The sequence below is a fragment of the Dipodomys ordii genome, unplaced genomic scaffold, assembly GCF_000151885.1.
Source record: "Dipodomys ordii isolate 6190 unplaced genomic scaffold, Dord_2.0 Scaffold78, whole genome shotgun sequence".
NCBI lineage: Eukaryota > Metazoa > Chordata > Mammalia > Rodentia > Heteromyidae > Dipodomys > Dipodomys ordii.
The window spans coordinates 4,575,037-4,590,777 of NW_012267294.1; the positions used below are offsets into that span (position 1 = coordinate 4,575,037).

Sequence of the window (15,741 nt, forward strand, 5' to 3'; positions counted from 1 at the left end):
AAGGCTAGCGCTCTACCACTTGAGCCACAGCGCCACTTCCAGCTTTTTTCTTTTTGCTTATGTGGTGCTGAGGAATCGAACTCAGGGCCTCAGGCATGCAAGGCAAGCACTCTACCACTGAGCCATCTTCCCAGCCCCAATAAATGCATTCTTTGTGACATATTTTAAAGAGAGTTACAGAAAAATTGCTTCTTAGTGGGCAGGAGAGAATCAGTATTTTAAAAATATAATTGTATTGTCCTTATTAAGGTGTCATACAGAGGGGATATGGTTTCATAAGGTAAGGTAATGAGTTCATTTCTTTTGGGACAATGTCACTCTTTCCTTTGCTTTTCCCTAGTTTCCATTTCCATTCCCTGCCCACAAGTTGCATGGTTCATTTTCCATATAGTGTCTACTAAATGAGAGTCAGTATTATGATTAAAGTGTTCTTAAATTTCCATTTTTGGTATATATAATTATATGTACCGCTAAGCTAGACTGAAGGAAGAAATAAAACTAAGGTATGCATGCTTGTCCATTCTAGTCATGTGGTCTTCATGATAAAGGTAACTGTCAAATCTTTGGAAAGGAAAGGAGGGGAGGTATAGTATGAGTTAAAGGATTCTAAAAAGTTTCTGTTTATAAGCAGAATTTCCTCCTTCCCATTCTGTTAAACTTCATGACACTAGTCTATTTTAACAAATTTGCTTGTATTTTATGGATTAAAAAAGATGGCGAGTAATATTGTCCAAGAGAGTTCTGGAGTTAGACTTAAAGTTGAACTTACACATGAAGATACTTAACTGATTTAAAGTTCCTAATGCAGCCAGAGGCTGGGCTCATGCCACTAATCCTAGCTACTCAGGAGGCTGAGATCTGAGGATCGGGGTTTGGAAGCAGGAAAGTCCATGAGACTCTTATCTCCAATTAACTACTCAGGAAAAACCCTGGAGTGGCACTGTGGCTTTGGTGGTAGAGTGCTAGCCTTGAGCACAGAGAGGCTCAGAGACAATGCCCAGGCCTTCAGTTCAAGCCCAGGACTGGCAAAAAAAAAAAAGAAAGAAAATGAAAAGTGCCTGACACACAAACAATAGGAGCTCCATGAATGTTGTTCTAGATACTTATTTTCACTAATTTACCTATTTTTATGACTAATTATGAGGAAAATAATTGTTAAATATTTATTGTTTGAAAGCTGGTTTAGATTTGATTTTATGACAGGCCTAATGATTTATAAAAGCACAGTCCTGGTTTTAGTTCTTGTGACAGTGTTGTTATCCAATAATACCAAGTCTTACGCCTTCCTCTGACATATTTTAATCAAGGTCTTTCAAATAATATGTAATTAATAATAAAAACATTGCTACAAAAAAGCACAGTCTAAATTACATGGACAATTACTGCTCAGTGATGTAAGCATGAGGGAACCCTCACACGTTACCGTGGGAGCTGTTTCAAGAGCATCTGACCTTAAGTGGAAGGAGAGGAAAGACATTTAGAGACAAAAAATTAAAGGCTAACCAGGCATTATATAGGCAAGGGAGGAATTTCATGGGATGAGTGGGAAATTGAGTGTCTCATGCTAAGAGCTCAGTCTGTATGAAAGTCTTGCAGTTCTAGAGACCAGGCAGACAGTACGAAGAGCTGAGAGAAGCATTAGTTGAGAGCCCTTCTTCCATCTAATACATTTTTCTCTTATTTCCGTGCTGTATTGATTTCTGTTCTTCAGTACATTTTAATGTTCTATGTGGTTGATATTGTTTTTATGTAGTGGCTTAAACATCTCTGTTTAATGTTTATGAACAGATGGTCTGTATCCACTCCCAAAACTGGAATCGTATTTCTTAAAACTTCAACTTACCTGAATGAGAAATGCTTTTTTTTCTTTCACTGAAAGGTAAAATATATTTACCAAAAACTCGAACAGTTTCAATGAATTAAGGGAAGCAAGTTCAGTGAAAATGTAATGGATTGCATTGAACAAAAGAGTGGGTAGTTTTGACTCTAATTATCTGATATCTTTGGGCTTAGTTTTTTTTCCTTTCTCTTCTTCTAATAATATGTTAGTAGAATTTATATGTGTGAATATTGAAATGATTCCCAGTTCCTGATTAGTCTTCATTCCAAGGTGGAGCCCCTGGAATTAATTGGTAAACACCAATGGCACAGATTGCATATGTCAATTAACTGTAAGAAGATCCAACCACTTTAAATAGTCTTTGTTTGCCTATATAGAAATTTGAAGAACAGTAAGTGAAAAGATTTGTTTTGAATACAGTGATACCTTGTTGCTTCAATAGTATTCCTTCTGGAAATGTAGAATGGCCGGTTCACATTATACTCATTAAATACTCCCCACCGGAGATGGGCCCACTCACGTAAAAATACTCTGCCTACAAGAGAATAAGTCATTTATAAACTTGTAACTATGATTTTTTTTTTTGTCAGTCATGGGCCTTGAACTCTGGGCCTTAGCGCTGTCCCTCAGCTCTTCAGCTCAAGGCTAGCTCCCTACCACTTGAGCTACAGCGCCACTTCTGGTTTTCTGGTGGTTTATTGGAGATAAGAGTTTCACGGAGTTTCCTGCCCGGGCTGGCTTTGAACCGCAATCCTCAGATCTCAGCCTCCTGAGTAGCTAGGATTACAGGCGTGAGCCACTGGCACCTGGCTTAATATTTTAATGTAATTTCTTTTGGTTTTAAAATCTTCTACCCATCTCCCAGTCTTACTTTGTCAAGAAATTCTAGAAATTGACATTTTTCACTAGGTCAAAAGAGTTGAAATTATTTAGTTGCCTATGACTCACATTATTAATTGACTCACATTATTAAACCCATGCACACAAGTAAATAGGTGAATGTAACTAGCATACTTTTTTGTTTTTTAATGTAAATATTCTTTTTTTAATTGTAAGAATACTGTACAGAGGAGTTACAATTACATGGGCAAGATAATGAGTACATTTCTTATCAAGCATTGTTGCCTCCTCGTTTCCCCAACTAGCATACTTTTAAAGGCATTACATAATATTTGTTTTTAATTAAAATCCTTAAAAATACAGTTAATCACAGTGTTTTATATTTTATATATTTACATATTATATATTTAATGTGCTATTGGAAATAGGAATATAAAATAGCTATTCCTACCTCGGGGCCCATAGGCAGCTAAGTTGTCAGTCAACAGGAAATTTGGAGTAAAATGTATATATTGTCCTTTCTCTCCACATTGTCCATATTGTAGTGTATAGGGTTCATCTTCATATTTCAGATAAGGATCAGCAACTATAACATCTGCCTAAATTAAGGCAAGAGAACAACAACAACAAAAACAACCCTCAAAAACCAAACCAAAACAAAACAAAACAAAAAAAAAACCAAAAGAACCAAGAAGCAAAAACAAATTCCAAAACAGAAACAAGGGATTGTAAAAGCAAGAACTTTTTCATCTACATTTAGAAAAGATAGATTACTAATTTAATTCCTAAATGAGTGAGTAGCAATTAGCAAAAATAATATCTATTAATTTAAGGAAAGCTTAGGGAATACTTAGATAACATACCTACCTGCTCATATGATTCTTGTTTGGGCAGTAAATACTCAGATTTTGACTTCCAGGTCATTGGAATTAAAATGCTTACTTTCCTGAAATAAACTCTTTGCTTGGTGGCATGAAACAGGTAGGTTGAAGCTTCCGTTACCATTTTCTGACAAAATTAAAAATACTTTGTGGTAACAACTTTACAATGAATATAGAATGAAAGTATACAAACTAGAAAAGGTAAATTGAAGCTTATTTTCTCCAAATATTTTTCAAAGATTCACTGCAAAATAGTTTGAATACTGCTGCATCTCTCCAATCTCTAAGCTTATTTTCATATGTCCCAAAGCCAAATTCTTTTTACTTACACAAATTTGCACTCAGAATTATTGGTTGGAGATGGAAATAAGGATGTTGGGGAAGATAGAAATGTGGGTAAGATCCAAATATGAGTAAGATTGGGAGCTTGTGGGAAAATTGCTTACTTATCCAAATTAAAGTTCTTATTGGGCTACTTAAATAAATTGGGAGTTAACTGAACTCAGAGCCTCACACTCACTTGCCTTTTTTGGCTATTACTCTACCACATAAGCCGTGTTTCTAGCCTGTCTTTTTGTTGGTTATTTTGGAGTTGGAGTGTTGAAGACTTTTCTGCTCAGGCTAGATCTCAGCTTCTTGCGTAGCTAAGGACAACAGCTGTGAGCCACTGGCTCCTGGTTCAGGTTTAGTTATGCTTTGTGTTTATTTAAAAAAACAATTTGTAGGTTTTGAGACATCTCATTATACAGGATGTGTTTATGGAAATACATAATTTTATCAAGTAGTCATAAAATATATGTGTATGTATGTATGTATGTATGTATGTCTAATTGGCTTCAGGCCCCAGTTTGCCACTTACTCTATGACTGCACAATTTAACTTCTTTCATTTCAATGATGAGGATAAAATTCATTGCTGAGAGGATAAAATTCATCCACTAAGAGGATCAAAAATTAGTATTAAATATTATAATTTTTTTATTGTACTGACTAATATAAATGACATTAGGAAGAGAAATGAACTTTAAAATATGTAAGGTTTTCTTTCAGATGAAATAGATAAAAAAATTTAAGTTTTCTGTGGAAAAATATGAAGTCTGGGGTGTAAATGTGGATTATTATTTAAACTTTCTGAGAGTAGCTTTCTTTCTATTAGCTTAACTAGTTGGAAAAAGTGTTACAAATTTGGCCTTTTAATTATTCAATAAAGGAATGATTAATGCATAATTAAATCATAAAACTAAGCAGATTGAATCCTAGCAGTTTAGACCAGTTTTACATAAATGATGACTTTGGGAAGTTAGAACAGTTTGAGTATTTGTATGTGCTGAGATGGAAATAGTTATCAAAATAGAAATATAGGAGTAATAAAAATTTTCTCTTACCTGGATGTTCTGAATTAGTTTTTCATCTTCTGTTACACTGGGGTTAATTGCAATGACAATGCCTTCATATCCATTGTCATGTAACTTTACCATTGAGCTTTTCACCTCTGGCAAGAGATGCAGAGCTAGACATAGAATGCCACTCAGACTGAACATCATTTCTGCCCAGGCTACAATTATACAGAAATGCAAGGAGGGTATTTATATGTCTGCCTATTAGTTTAGGAATTTGAATCAAGACCAAAATATTTGCATAAATTTGATATAGTAAAATACACTAAGTTTTCTTAGTAACTCCCTTATCTTATTTATTCTAATGATGTAGTTGTGAGATAGCAGTGGGGATTATGCTAAACATCCCTAGCATTCTTTGTGTGGATAGTCAAGCTCAAAGTAGTGAGTGGCTGTCATTGTCCCCACCAAAGTTAACCTCAGGATCTCCTTACTGCAAAGCAATTCAGTAAGAGGTGAGAATGAAGAAAAAAAGCACCAGGAAAGGGAAGAAGAAAACGTCTTGGAAAAATAAAAACCTGAAAGGGACTGTAGAGGGAGTGGTAATGATTAAGGGTTTATATTCTTTCTTTAGATGGGAGTGCTATAAAGACAATCGTTCAAAACATCTGTGGGTCAGTGGGAAAATTTTTACCTTCTGTGATAAGTGCTTGTTTATTTCAGTTCTCAAATACCATTGAATGTTTTAAATCCTTGCATTGAATGTTTTAAGTTCTTGCATAACTTGGGAACTTAATATGTTTCAGTTAAGATTTCTTTCTTCCTTTTACTTTTGTATTTTTTGGACTGAACACAATGGACCTTAGCTTGAACTTGTACAATGGTATTGTGAGCTGGCTCTAAAGTTAGAAAAATATAAATTCTATTCTTTCTTGCTTTGGTCACTTAATGCTCAGTAATTCTTTTTTGGTAAGAGTTGTGTGGCTCATTTTTTAGGCCTGTCTTTCTGAGCTATTAGAATAATTTGTACTAATAGAAGCTCTAAATGAGATACTCTATGAATAGGATCTACAAAGTTTTCATACAAGACTACTGACACCAGATAAGCTCTTAATATGTTATTATTGAGCATTATATATTATTGATACAAACTTATTATAGATTTTGATAGCTAAAATTTCAGTTTTCATTGTTTTATTTTTTCAACATTTCTTTGTTTTTTGTTGTTTATTGCTTATGTGGTGCTGAGGAATCAAACCCAGGGCCTCATGCATGCAAGGCAAGTGCTCTACCACTGAGCCACCTTCCCAGCCCTCATTGTTTTATTTTTTTAAATATGATGTGTCAGTGTTTTACTGCAAGTCCCTGAGTATGCCAAAAACTAGAGGTAGAACTGTCTGCCAGAATGAAACTATAGGCTTTTTGGAATGCTCTTTCATTATCTCTTGTAAAAATCTAAGTCATCCACATTAAAAGTAATGTCTTTTTTTCCTTTGAACTTATTTGTGCCACCACGTATACCTAACATCCACATTGCTCTTGCAATTTACTATTTTTGTTAACCAGTACTGGGGGTTTTGAACTCAGAGAATTGTGCTGCTAGGTAAACTACTGCTTGAGCTACACCCCCAGTCCTTTTTACTTTAGCTATTTTTTAGAGAGGGTCTTACAATTTCATCCCAGCTAAGCTTGGACGGCAGCCTCCTGTCTGTAGCTATGTGTATGGGTGTGAGCTACCGCATCCAGTCTTGCTTTTGTTATTATTGATATGCATAGTAGATCTTCTTACAAGTTTGTGACCTTCCTTGGAGAGAAGGTATATTTTTCTTAATTCACTTGTTCTCAGCCTTAGTTTCTTTAACCTTAAAATGAGGAAATAATAACTAAGGAATTTTGGGCAGATTAAATACATTAATATGGTGAAAGTACATACAAGTGCTGGTACATATTGGACTCACAATAAATATTTATTTAGTATGGGGAGAACAAAAACTGTGCAATTCCTTAGAAATCTAATTCACAGTTCAACCAGGAAACCTATATTTGAAAGGGGTGAGATGGGATCAATGGGATGGGAGTAGATGAATGAAGAGAGGATGGGGGGGAGAATGCAGTCATAAATATATCCTCCCAACCTGTGAAAAGTGAGGGAAGAGGGTGTGTTGAGAGGGATAGGAGAGAACATTGAAAGGGGTGACACTGATAAACAAGCATTGTATTTATAAACTGCTTTTTTGGATGGCAACTCCTTTGTACAATATATCAGAATTATTGTTTAGTGCTTTTCCTTGTTTCTTTTAACTTATATGAAAAAATATGAATTTTTCTAGGTGCTAGGTCCAGTGCTCTACTCGAGCAAGTACAGAAATGAGTAAATATAACATTACTAACAAAGAACTTAAAGATTATTTGTGTAGATTAGAAATGTAAAAAAAAAAACAAGATAGAGCAAAAACAGTTCTGTAGGAGAATTATATGCTCAGTACTAAAATCGGGGAATAATTTCTGGTGAAATGATTCAGAAAGACTTTGGGAGAAGGCCATTCTTTAGGAGATTGAGGAATGGAGAACTTATCCTTTCAGAAAAGGAAAACTTTGGTATGGAAACTGAGGACATTCAGCTTCAGAGCTTATATATTTTTAAAGCTTTTTTTCCCTCCCCCAAACCTTTTTTTTGTCAGCAATGCTGAAGATCAAACCCAGAGCCTTATGCATGCTAGACAAATGTTCTCCACTGAGCCATACCCCAGTCTTCCATCTGTTTTCAAACATATGTCACATATAGTACTTTTGAAAAAGATGATCAGAGAGTATTCAGTTTGAAAATATTTTGAAAGTAGATTCTTTTATAAACAATAGTCATCAGTAGAAGAGTCAAGAGAATGTGAATCATTGGAATAGTATTTGAATTCATGGCTTTGCACTTGCCTAGCAAGTGGTTTACCACTTGAACCATATTTCTAGCCTATTATCATTGATTTTTTATTAGTTAAAAGAATTTCTATTTTGTTTCAAGATAGAAACAAGGCTGAATAATGGCATTTTCTTTGGCTGATTTGCTTCAAAATCTTAAAGTTACATATAAGTCTTTCCAAATTTAGTTACACATATTTGATTATTTTGTGGACAGAAACTCTTTACTGTAAGTCATTTTAAATTGAATCAAATTGAAATGGACAACTGTAAAAATCATATTGTCAAAACATTCTAGAGTTCAAAGTCAGCCCTGGCAGGAAAGTCTGTGAGACTCTTATCTCCAATAAACTACTCACAAAACGGGAAGTGTGGCTCAAGTGGTAGAGTGCTTGCCTTGAGTTGAAGAGCTGAGGGACAGCGCTCAGGCCTAGAGTTCAAGCCCCATAACCCACCAAAAAAAAAAAAAAAGCCATTCTAGAAATGTAGTCTCCAACTAAGTTCCATTAAATGTATGTATGTTCTTTTCTTTTCATCTTTTCTTTTCTTTTTTTCCTTTTCTTTTCTTTTTGTTCCCCTTCCTTCTGAAGGACTAAGCTAGCTCCATTCTAAAAGCAATCCATCGTCTCCTGTAAAACTGACCTCAGGTTAAACTTAAGGGACAAAACAATTATTGTCTTGGAAGGTTCTCAGAAAGCCCCCAATTGAACCTGCAATTATACCCATTATACCCCTAGCAACTGCCAGTTAGATAAGGGTTGAGAAACACAACCCCAGTTACTGGAAAATGGACGGAATGGTCAGCTGGTAGAAGTATCTGCAGGGTCAGGGGACCCGAAATTTGCCCGCGAAATGCTGACCAATTATGTAGACGCTCTCGAACCTTAAACCCCCTCCTATTTGCTGGAAACCCTATAAGAACCCTGCTGAACATGTGGTCGGGACTCACAAATCTGACTCGCTGTGCTGGTGATGATTGTGAGTCCAGGCTCGAGCTTGCAAATAAACAACTCTTTTGCTGTTTGCATTGGTCGTGGTCTCTGGGGGTCACTCGGGGGTCTTGAGTCTAACATCTGGGGGCTCATCCGGGATCCCCTCCATAAGCCCACCCAGACACGGAGTCGTGAAAAATCCGGCCGGTAAGTTGAGGCATTGCCATTCTGTATTTTTGGTTGCCTGCAGGTTCTGTATCTGTAATTCTGGTCTCCCGTGGGGTCTGTATTCTGGTTGGCAATTAGTCTTGGTGGACGTGCTATAAGGCTGCCAATGGGGTCTGTGGGAGATGTCCCCAATCCCCATCTGGGTAAATTGCTGTTTAATGCAGCTGGCACTTTCTGGTTGGCAATTTACAATGCGCAGCCTGTATCTTTGTCTTAAGTTGTGTCTTTGTATTGAGTGTACTATTTGTCATTTGGGGTTTATCTTAGCCTTAAGCCTTGGCCCAGGGGGGTCTGAGTATGGGGGAGAATCAGCCAGTCTGAGGGGATGGCTGCTAGGGACTTATTTCCCTTGCCCCAAATGACTGGGACTTCTCTTCCACCTCGGAAGGCCCCTGGGTCAACAAATGTTGATGAGATGTCACCCAATTCACTGAGACCTGATTGTTCTCTATTTTATGTTTTCTGATGTAGGGAAGTTTGGGGTGAGAGTGACAGGCTCACTCAACAGACTCTGGATTCAGCTTACTGAGAGAGAATGGCACAGAGTTCTGTGCCATTCTGGGCCCATTAGTCTCCAACTCAGCCTTTGGTTGTTGTCTAGTTCTGTTTTAGATTTGGTACCAGTTTTAAATGTGGATACTTGGTTTTTGTGCTTATTTTTGTTTTTGTTATTTATTTGAACATCTCTAGCGGAATAAAAGTTCCACCCTCCCTCTGGGCTCGGTCACAGACCTGCTATGCCCCCCTCCCTGTGAGGTGTGGAAGGTTGCTAGACTACTTTGGTTCCCTTCAAGTCTCAGACTGCATTTTCTACTTGTGGAGGCTGCCAGAGGGGAGGGTGTAGAAGGCTGTGTGCCTGTTTTTGATTTTTCAGCTAGTCCTGACAATGTAACAATTTGTAAAGTACTCTTATCTAAAATTAGATAAAAAAATCAGGCCAGTTTAGTTTCAGGTGCCGCCCCCCCCCCCCCCCCCCCCCCCCCCCCCCCCCCCCCCCCCCCCCCCGCCCACAGCCTTCCTCCAACAGAAGGGATTCAAAAATTGGTGAAATGCCTTGCTAAACAAGCAAGCCCTGGGAAAAATTGTCTTAAAGTTTTGTTTGAAAACTTTAAAAAATGTACATACAACTGATTTTGATTTTTGTGTGCTTTAAGAAACTGTGTGAGTGTGTTTTGTATGTGTTTGTGAACATGTTCAGTATAAAAATTGTCAGCATGCTGTAACAATTGGGTGAGTTTAAGTTTAAAATTCAAAAGGTTATGAGATTTGACATTACCAATTTAAAAAAAAATTTACATTGTTTTAAATGGTTTTTTTTTTTAAGGATTCTTTAACTTAAAAATTAGAAAATCTGGTATTTTAAAATGCATAAGGCTGTTTACACTGTAAGAAAGTTATCTGGCCTAACAAAAATGCATTGGCTGTTTGGGATTTAGTTCTCTTGGCTAAAATTTGGGGATAAATATTAGAAATTTAAATGTAAAGGTTAGTTTAACACTGTCAAAGATGCTACCTGTTCTGTATGTCTAAAACTATTTCATTCAATCACCAAGAGGGGAAAAAAGGGGGAAAACTTAGAAGCCAACAGAAGACCTATCTTTAGAGGTGAGGGGTGAACTGGCAGAAGTGCAGTTCATCTGGTCATGCATGGTGGGACAGGCCCTGGGGTAAGTCCACAGATGGTGGAACAGGCCCTGGGAGGAGTCCACGCATGGTGAAAGAGGGCAAGCTGGCACAAATGCAGTTCATCTAACCCTAAAGAGTCAGACTGGGTGCGTGCCCATTCAACAGGAGGGGCCAAGTGGCCCATCTTTATTCTGTCCCTTTTCCCTGCAGTTAGACACTGGAAACATCATGGTAACCATAAGTGATGTGATGCTCTCATTAGCATTGCTAAGACTGCCTCTTGGAGTGTTAAAATTAAAATTAAGAAGGCCTTAAAAAGAGGGTTAAAATTTTTTTCTGCATAATATGTTTTGCTCTCAATGATATTTTGCAATTGGATATGTTTTTTTAAGGCATAAAGGTGTTAAGGTACAGTGATGGTGATTGCAATTCTTGCATTAAGGAAAAGTTTTAATGTGTATCTGTTTAAAAACAAGCAGCCAAAAGGAAATGAGTGACACCTAGCCTTGCGAGTTCAAGGGAATTTTCAAAATGCAACTAAAAACTAAAGTATAGAATATTAAAACAGAGATTAATAGGAAGCTTAAAAATTAGGAATGGACTTCTGTGTATAACGTTTAAAAGTAAAATTGTTCTAAACATTTGCCTCAAAGTGTAAAAAGGAACAATTAAGATTAACAAAATAATTGCTTAATTCCTATTTCAGTTTGCTTTAATAGTTTTTTTTTTTTTTGTAACAGTTCCTAGCAGGCCCACAAAAAGGGTTGCGGATTCTTGTAAGTTTGTCAGATGTAACTTCCGCTCTTAATAAGTTCCAGGTAAGAGCATGCTTAAAAGCTACTTCTATGTCGACCACCTTGTTGCTTTTAATTGGAGTAAAGTGGCCTTTTATGAGACTCATTGGTCTGAAAACTGGTTCAAAGCCAGCCTGGGCAGAAAAAGGTCTCTGTGAGACTGTCACTTCTACTCAGCCAGTGGAAGGCTGAAAGAACAAGCAGAGCTGCTTTAGAACTCACAGTGGCAGAGTGTTAGCCTTACTCTATAGAACTGAGGGACAGCATTCAGGCCCTGAGTTCAAGTCCAGCAACCAACTAAGGGAAATGCCAATGAGGCATTTATACCAGTGTGGAGAAGACACTCATGGGACGAAAGCAAATGGCGGTGCATCCAGAGGCAGTAAGCCCCTGCTTGGATGGCAGAAATAATGTCAGATCCTAGAGTTATTTGTGTGTGGTCCTTCAAATATTGGTCAGAGCCAGGAGGTCAGGAGAAGATAGTTTGTAAGCATGCCTAATGTTCATGACTATCTACCTTGTAAGGGACAGGAACTTGCCAGTCCTCTGTGATAGTAGTAAAAAGCTAAAGTTATAAAATGTGGGGGATAGTTTAAATCTCAACCCCTGTATGTGCCAAAAGTCCTAACTGACAGTAACTGAGCTGACACCAGCTACATGAAATTCATCTATCTGCTCAGGAAAAAAGGGTTTATAAACCTGAGAGTGTGTTTCTATTGACATCTATCTGAAGGCCTGCACAGGTAACTTAGGCATTGTTAGAGTCACTAGAGATCACATTCCTAAGCCATCCAGAAAGATGCTTTTGCAAACCAGAGTGCTAAACAAGCTACACTGCTGTAGATGGAGAAAAGTTCTGTGCATTTGTCACAAGTTAAAATATTGTTCTTAATGACATCTAACCCAGGTAACCTCTTTGTAAAATAGGCTAAGGTTATAGGTTCCTGGCTAGGTAGGATCAACACCCCTGAGTCAGCTTGAAGAAGTTATAGAAGATAAAACTTCACCCATCATCCCCTTTTAAGAACAAGGGACCAGAGTCACTTGTTTTTCAAAAATGTGGCAAAATAGACAGAAGGAAAAGGCATGGGAAATAGTAGCACAGGTCTGAGTCCTCTATATCTGCCTAGAAAATCAGCCTTCTTAAAAGAACTATCTAGTTTTAAAAGTTGTCATTTTGGTAAATTGTCCTGTGCTATTGTCTAAATAGTCTTAAAAACTAGTGGGGACACAGCCTGCCAAGCCTATGCAACGTATCCTTAACCAGTCTGTGTAGGAATTTGCACCCCAGGATGAGGTGTGACAGTCCCTTGGAGCCACTGAGAGACCCTGCTGCTGCTGCTGCTGCTGCTGCTGCTGCATACCCTAATGGGCAAAGTTCAACAATAGCCTGACAGTCACCTGGAGGAAATCTACATCCTCACCAAGACCACCTTCACTGTGGTAAAAGTAGACTGAACTCCTGCCTGGTTCCATCACCTGAGACTGCATCCCAGTTGAAAGCTGCTAAAACTAAGATCTTGTGGGACATTCTTTTGGTGATATCCAGTAACCCTCTCTACTCCCACAGTGGATATTGGGGGCAAGGATATCACTGGCTTGCCTTAGGTACTTCAGGGCATAGTGACTGGAAATCCACTCTATAGTCACAGCCTAGTTTGGCTCTGGTATGGTAATAACCTGCTTCTAACTGAGTATGTATTGTTAATTCAGGTAGTAAAAGGAATAGGACCCAGCCTTGCTCTTAGCCTTAAAATCTAGCAAGCTTCTCCACCCCAGTGGTGCCTTGAGGCCGTTGGGAGATAACTTGGTTCTGCAAGCCAAAGGAAAAATGGACAGTTTTACATGAGACTCTTTTTTTTTTGTCGGTTGTGGGACTTGAACTCTGAAAATGGGCAGTTTTAAACTGTAGCCACAAAGAAGCTCAAAGATTTCTAAAGAAGAGGAAAGTAGTAAAGAAAGCCTTGGGAAAGGAATTGGGAAAAATTGGTATCCCCTGGATAAGAAAGGATTTAAAAAGTAAGGATTGTCTTAAAATGTTTGTAATGAAGACAAACCTCAGAAAGTTTAAGTACATAGCAAGTGGTATGGGAATGGCTTAAAATTGGAGCTTACAAGTACAGCTGGAATAAAATTAAGTTAGCTGTGATATATGGAGTCAGGACTGGTGGAAGAAAATGTAAGGGCTTTTGGTACTGTTAATTTGGTTACTCACAATCTGACCTTGTATACTCAACAGACTGGTGTCCTTTGTAAAAGAGAGGATCAGCACAGTCCATCTATTAGTTCTGAGATCCCAATACCAAACTGTAAATATAGAAGACTGTGCCAATTAGGGGACATGATTGGTCCCCAATGCTCTAGAAGAGGAGGGAATGAAGGACTACGCTAACTCCATTCTAAAAGCAATCCATCATCTCCTGTAAAACTGACCTCAGGTTAAACTTAAGGGACAAAACAGTTATTGGAAAAAACAGTTCTTGGAAGGTTCTAGGAAAGCCGGCAATTGAAACTGCAATTATACCCATTACACACCTAGCAACTGCCAGTTAGATAAGGGTTGAGAAATACAACCCCAGTTACTGGAAAATGGATGGGATGGTCAGCTGATAGAAGCAGCTGCAGGGTCAGGGGACCCAAAATTTGCCTGCGAAATGCTGACCAATTATGTAGATGCTCTCGAACCTTAAACCCCCTCCTATTTGCTGGAAACCCTATAAGAACCCTGCTAAACATGTGGTTGGGGCTCACAACTCTGACTCGCTGTGTTGGTGATGATTGTGAGTCCAGGCTCTAGCTTGCAAATAAATGACTCTTTTGCTGTTTGCATTGGTCGTGGTCTCTGGGGGTCACTCGGGGGTCTCGAGTTTGAGTCTAACACTTCCTTCCTTCTTTCCTTCCACTTGTGGAGCTTTAACTCAGGATGCTATACTTGAACTCTTTTGTTCAAGGCTAGAGCTTTGAGCCACAGCTCCATTTCCATTTTTTGAGTGGTTAATTGGAGAGTTTTCTGCTCAGGCTGCCTTCCAACAGCCACCCAAAGATCTCAGCCTCCCAAGTAGCAAGGATTACAGGCACAAGCCACTAGTACTGGGATCTAAGTGGTTCTTATTGAAATCATTACTTCATTTCTCCCTGGATCATCTTCCCAAAAGATTTTACTAGCTGAAAAGATATAATATTAGAAGCATGCAAGTATTGTAGCAATAGCCCATTGGTTTGTATAGTTAAATTGTCTTCTGAAAAGCAAAATAAAACCATGTGATCTAAACAAGGAAATATTCAGAGCTTACCTGTGGATATGGTTCATTAATTCAGAGATTTATGAGCTAATACACCCAGTGATACAATCATCCTTAAATGTCATTGTTAATTCCTGTAGAGATTATGCTGGAACTATTTATTACATAAACTTGCAACTAACAAAAATAGTGAAATGTCCTGGCATCTTCATTTCCTTGTTGGCCCTCTCTTGGAATTCTCTTTATTACTTCTCCCTTTTCTTTCTTTTGTTTCTTTGTCTTTTCTATTTTGCTACTGGGGATCCAACATAGGACACTGTACTTGCTAGGTAAGCCATTGCCACTGAAATACATCACAGCCATGGTTTGTCTTCTGGTGTCTCTTCATAACATATAAATCTTTCACCTATGATTTCTTTCTTACTGCTGCTTTTTATCTCATAACCTTTGGAAGGTCACTGTATTTGCTGTCAATAAACAATATATGAAAATATTGTCTTCAATTTCTTATCTATTTACTTCCTCATTCACATATTGTAATAAACATTAGCACTGTGTCAAATGCTCTGAGTATGTTACAGTTCTAACTTTCTTCAAGGTACTGATAAATGACCTTGTAAGTTAGAAATTATCCAAATTGATTTTTCTGTTGCTTTTTATACATACTTAAACATTATTTCAATTTTTCAATTCACATAATGCTATACTCAACCATTTATTCTCGCTGTACTGGGGTTTCAACTAAGGACTTCATGTTTGCTAGAAAAGCAATCTACAACTTGAGCCAGACCTCTAGCCTCCCTTGTTTGAGGGTTTATTTTATTTTGTTTTTATTTTATTGTCAAGGTGATGTAGAGAGGGTTTACAGTTATATAGGTAGTGAGTACATTTCTTGTCTAACTTGTTACCCCTTCCTCATATTTCTACCTCTTTCCCTCCCTCCCAATCACCCCATCCATGCTTTTGGATTTATAAGGTCCCTTGCTTTTGGCCTAGGTGGGCCTTCTTTCATGGCTTTTTTTTATTTCAGATAAATTTACTTACAAATTTTTCTGCCTTTTAATTCTTTAGTGGATATAGGAAACAAATTCATCCTTGTAGTTGGTATC

The 15,741-nt window shown here is 37.8% G+C and overlaps 1 protein-coding gene across 1 annotated transcript in view; it reads right to left on the reverse strand.

The window, feature by feature from the left end:
- Positions 1-5,104, reverse strand: part of LOC105991873 (epithelial chloride channel protein-like) — a 41,307-nt gene extending 36,203 nt beyond the window's left edge. Inside the window, exons 1-4 of the mRNA XM_013024616.1 lie at positions 4,946-5,104; positions 3,548-3,688; positions 3,132-3,279; positions 2,267-2,375 (exon numbers count right to left, since the gene is read on the reverse strand). Of these exons, the coding sequence (XP_012880070.1) occupies positions 2,267-2,375; positions 3,132-3,279; positions 3,548-3,688; positions 4,946-5,104 (557 nt within the window). The remainder of the gene's footprint in view (positions 1-2,266; positions 2,376-3,131; positions 3,280-3,547; positions 3,689-4,945) is intronic.
- Positions 5,105-15,741: the final 10,637 nt, after the last annotated feature.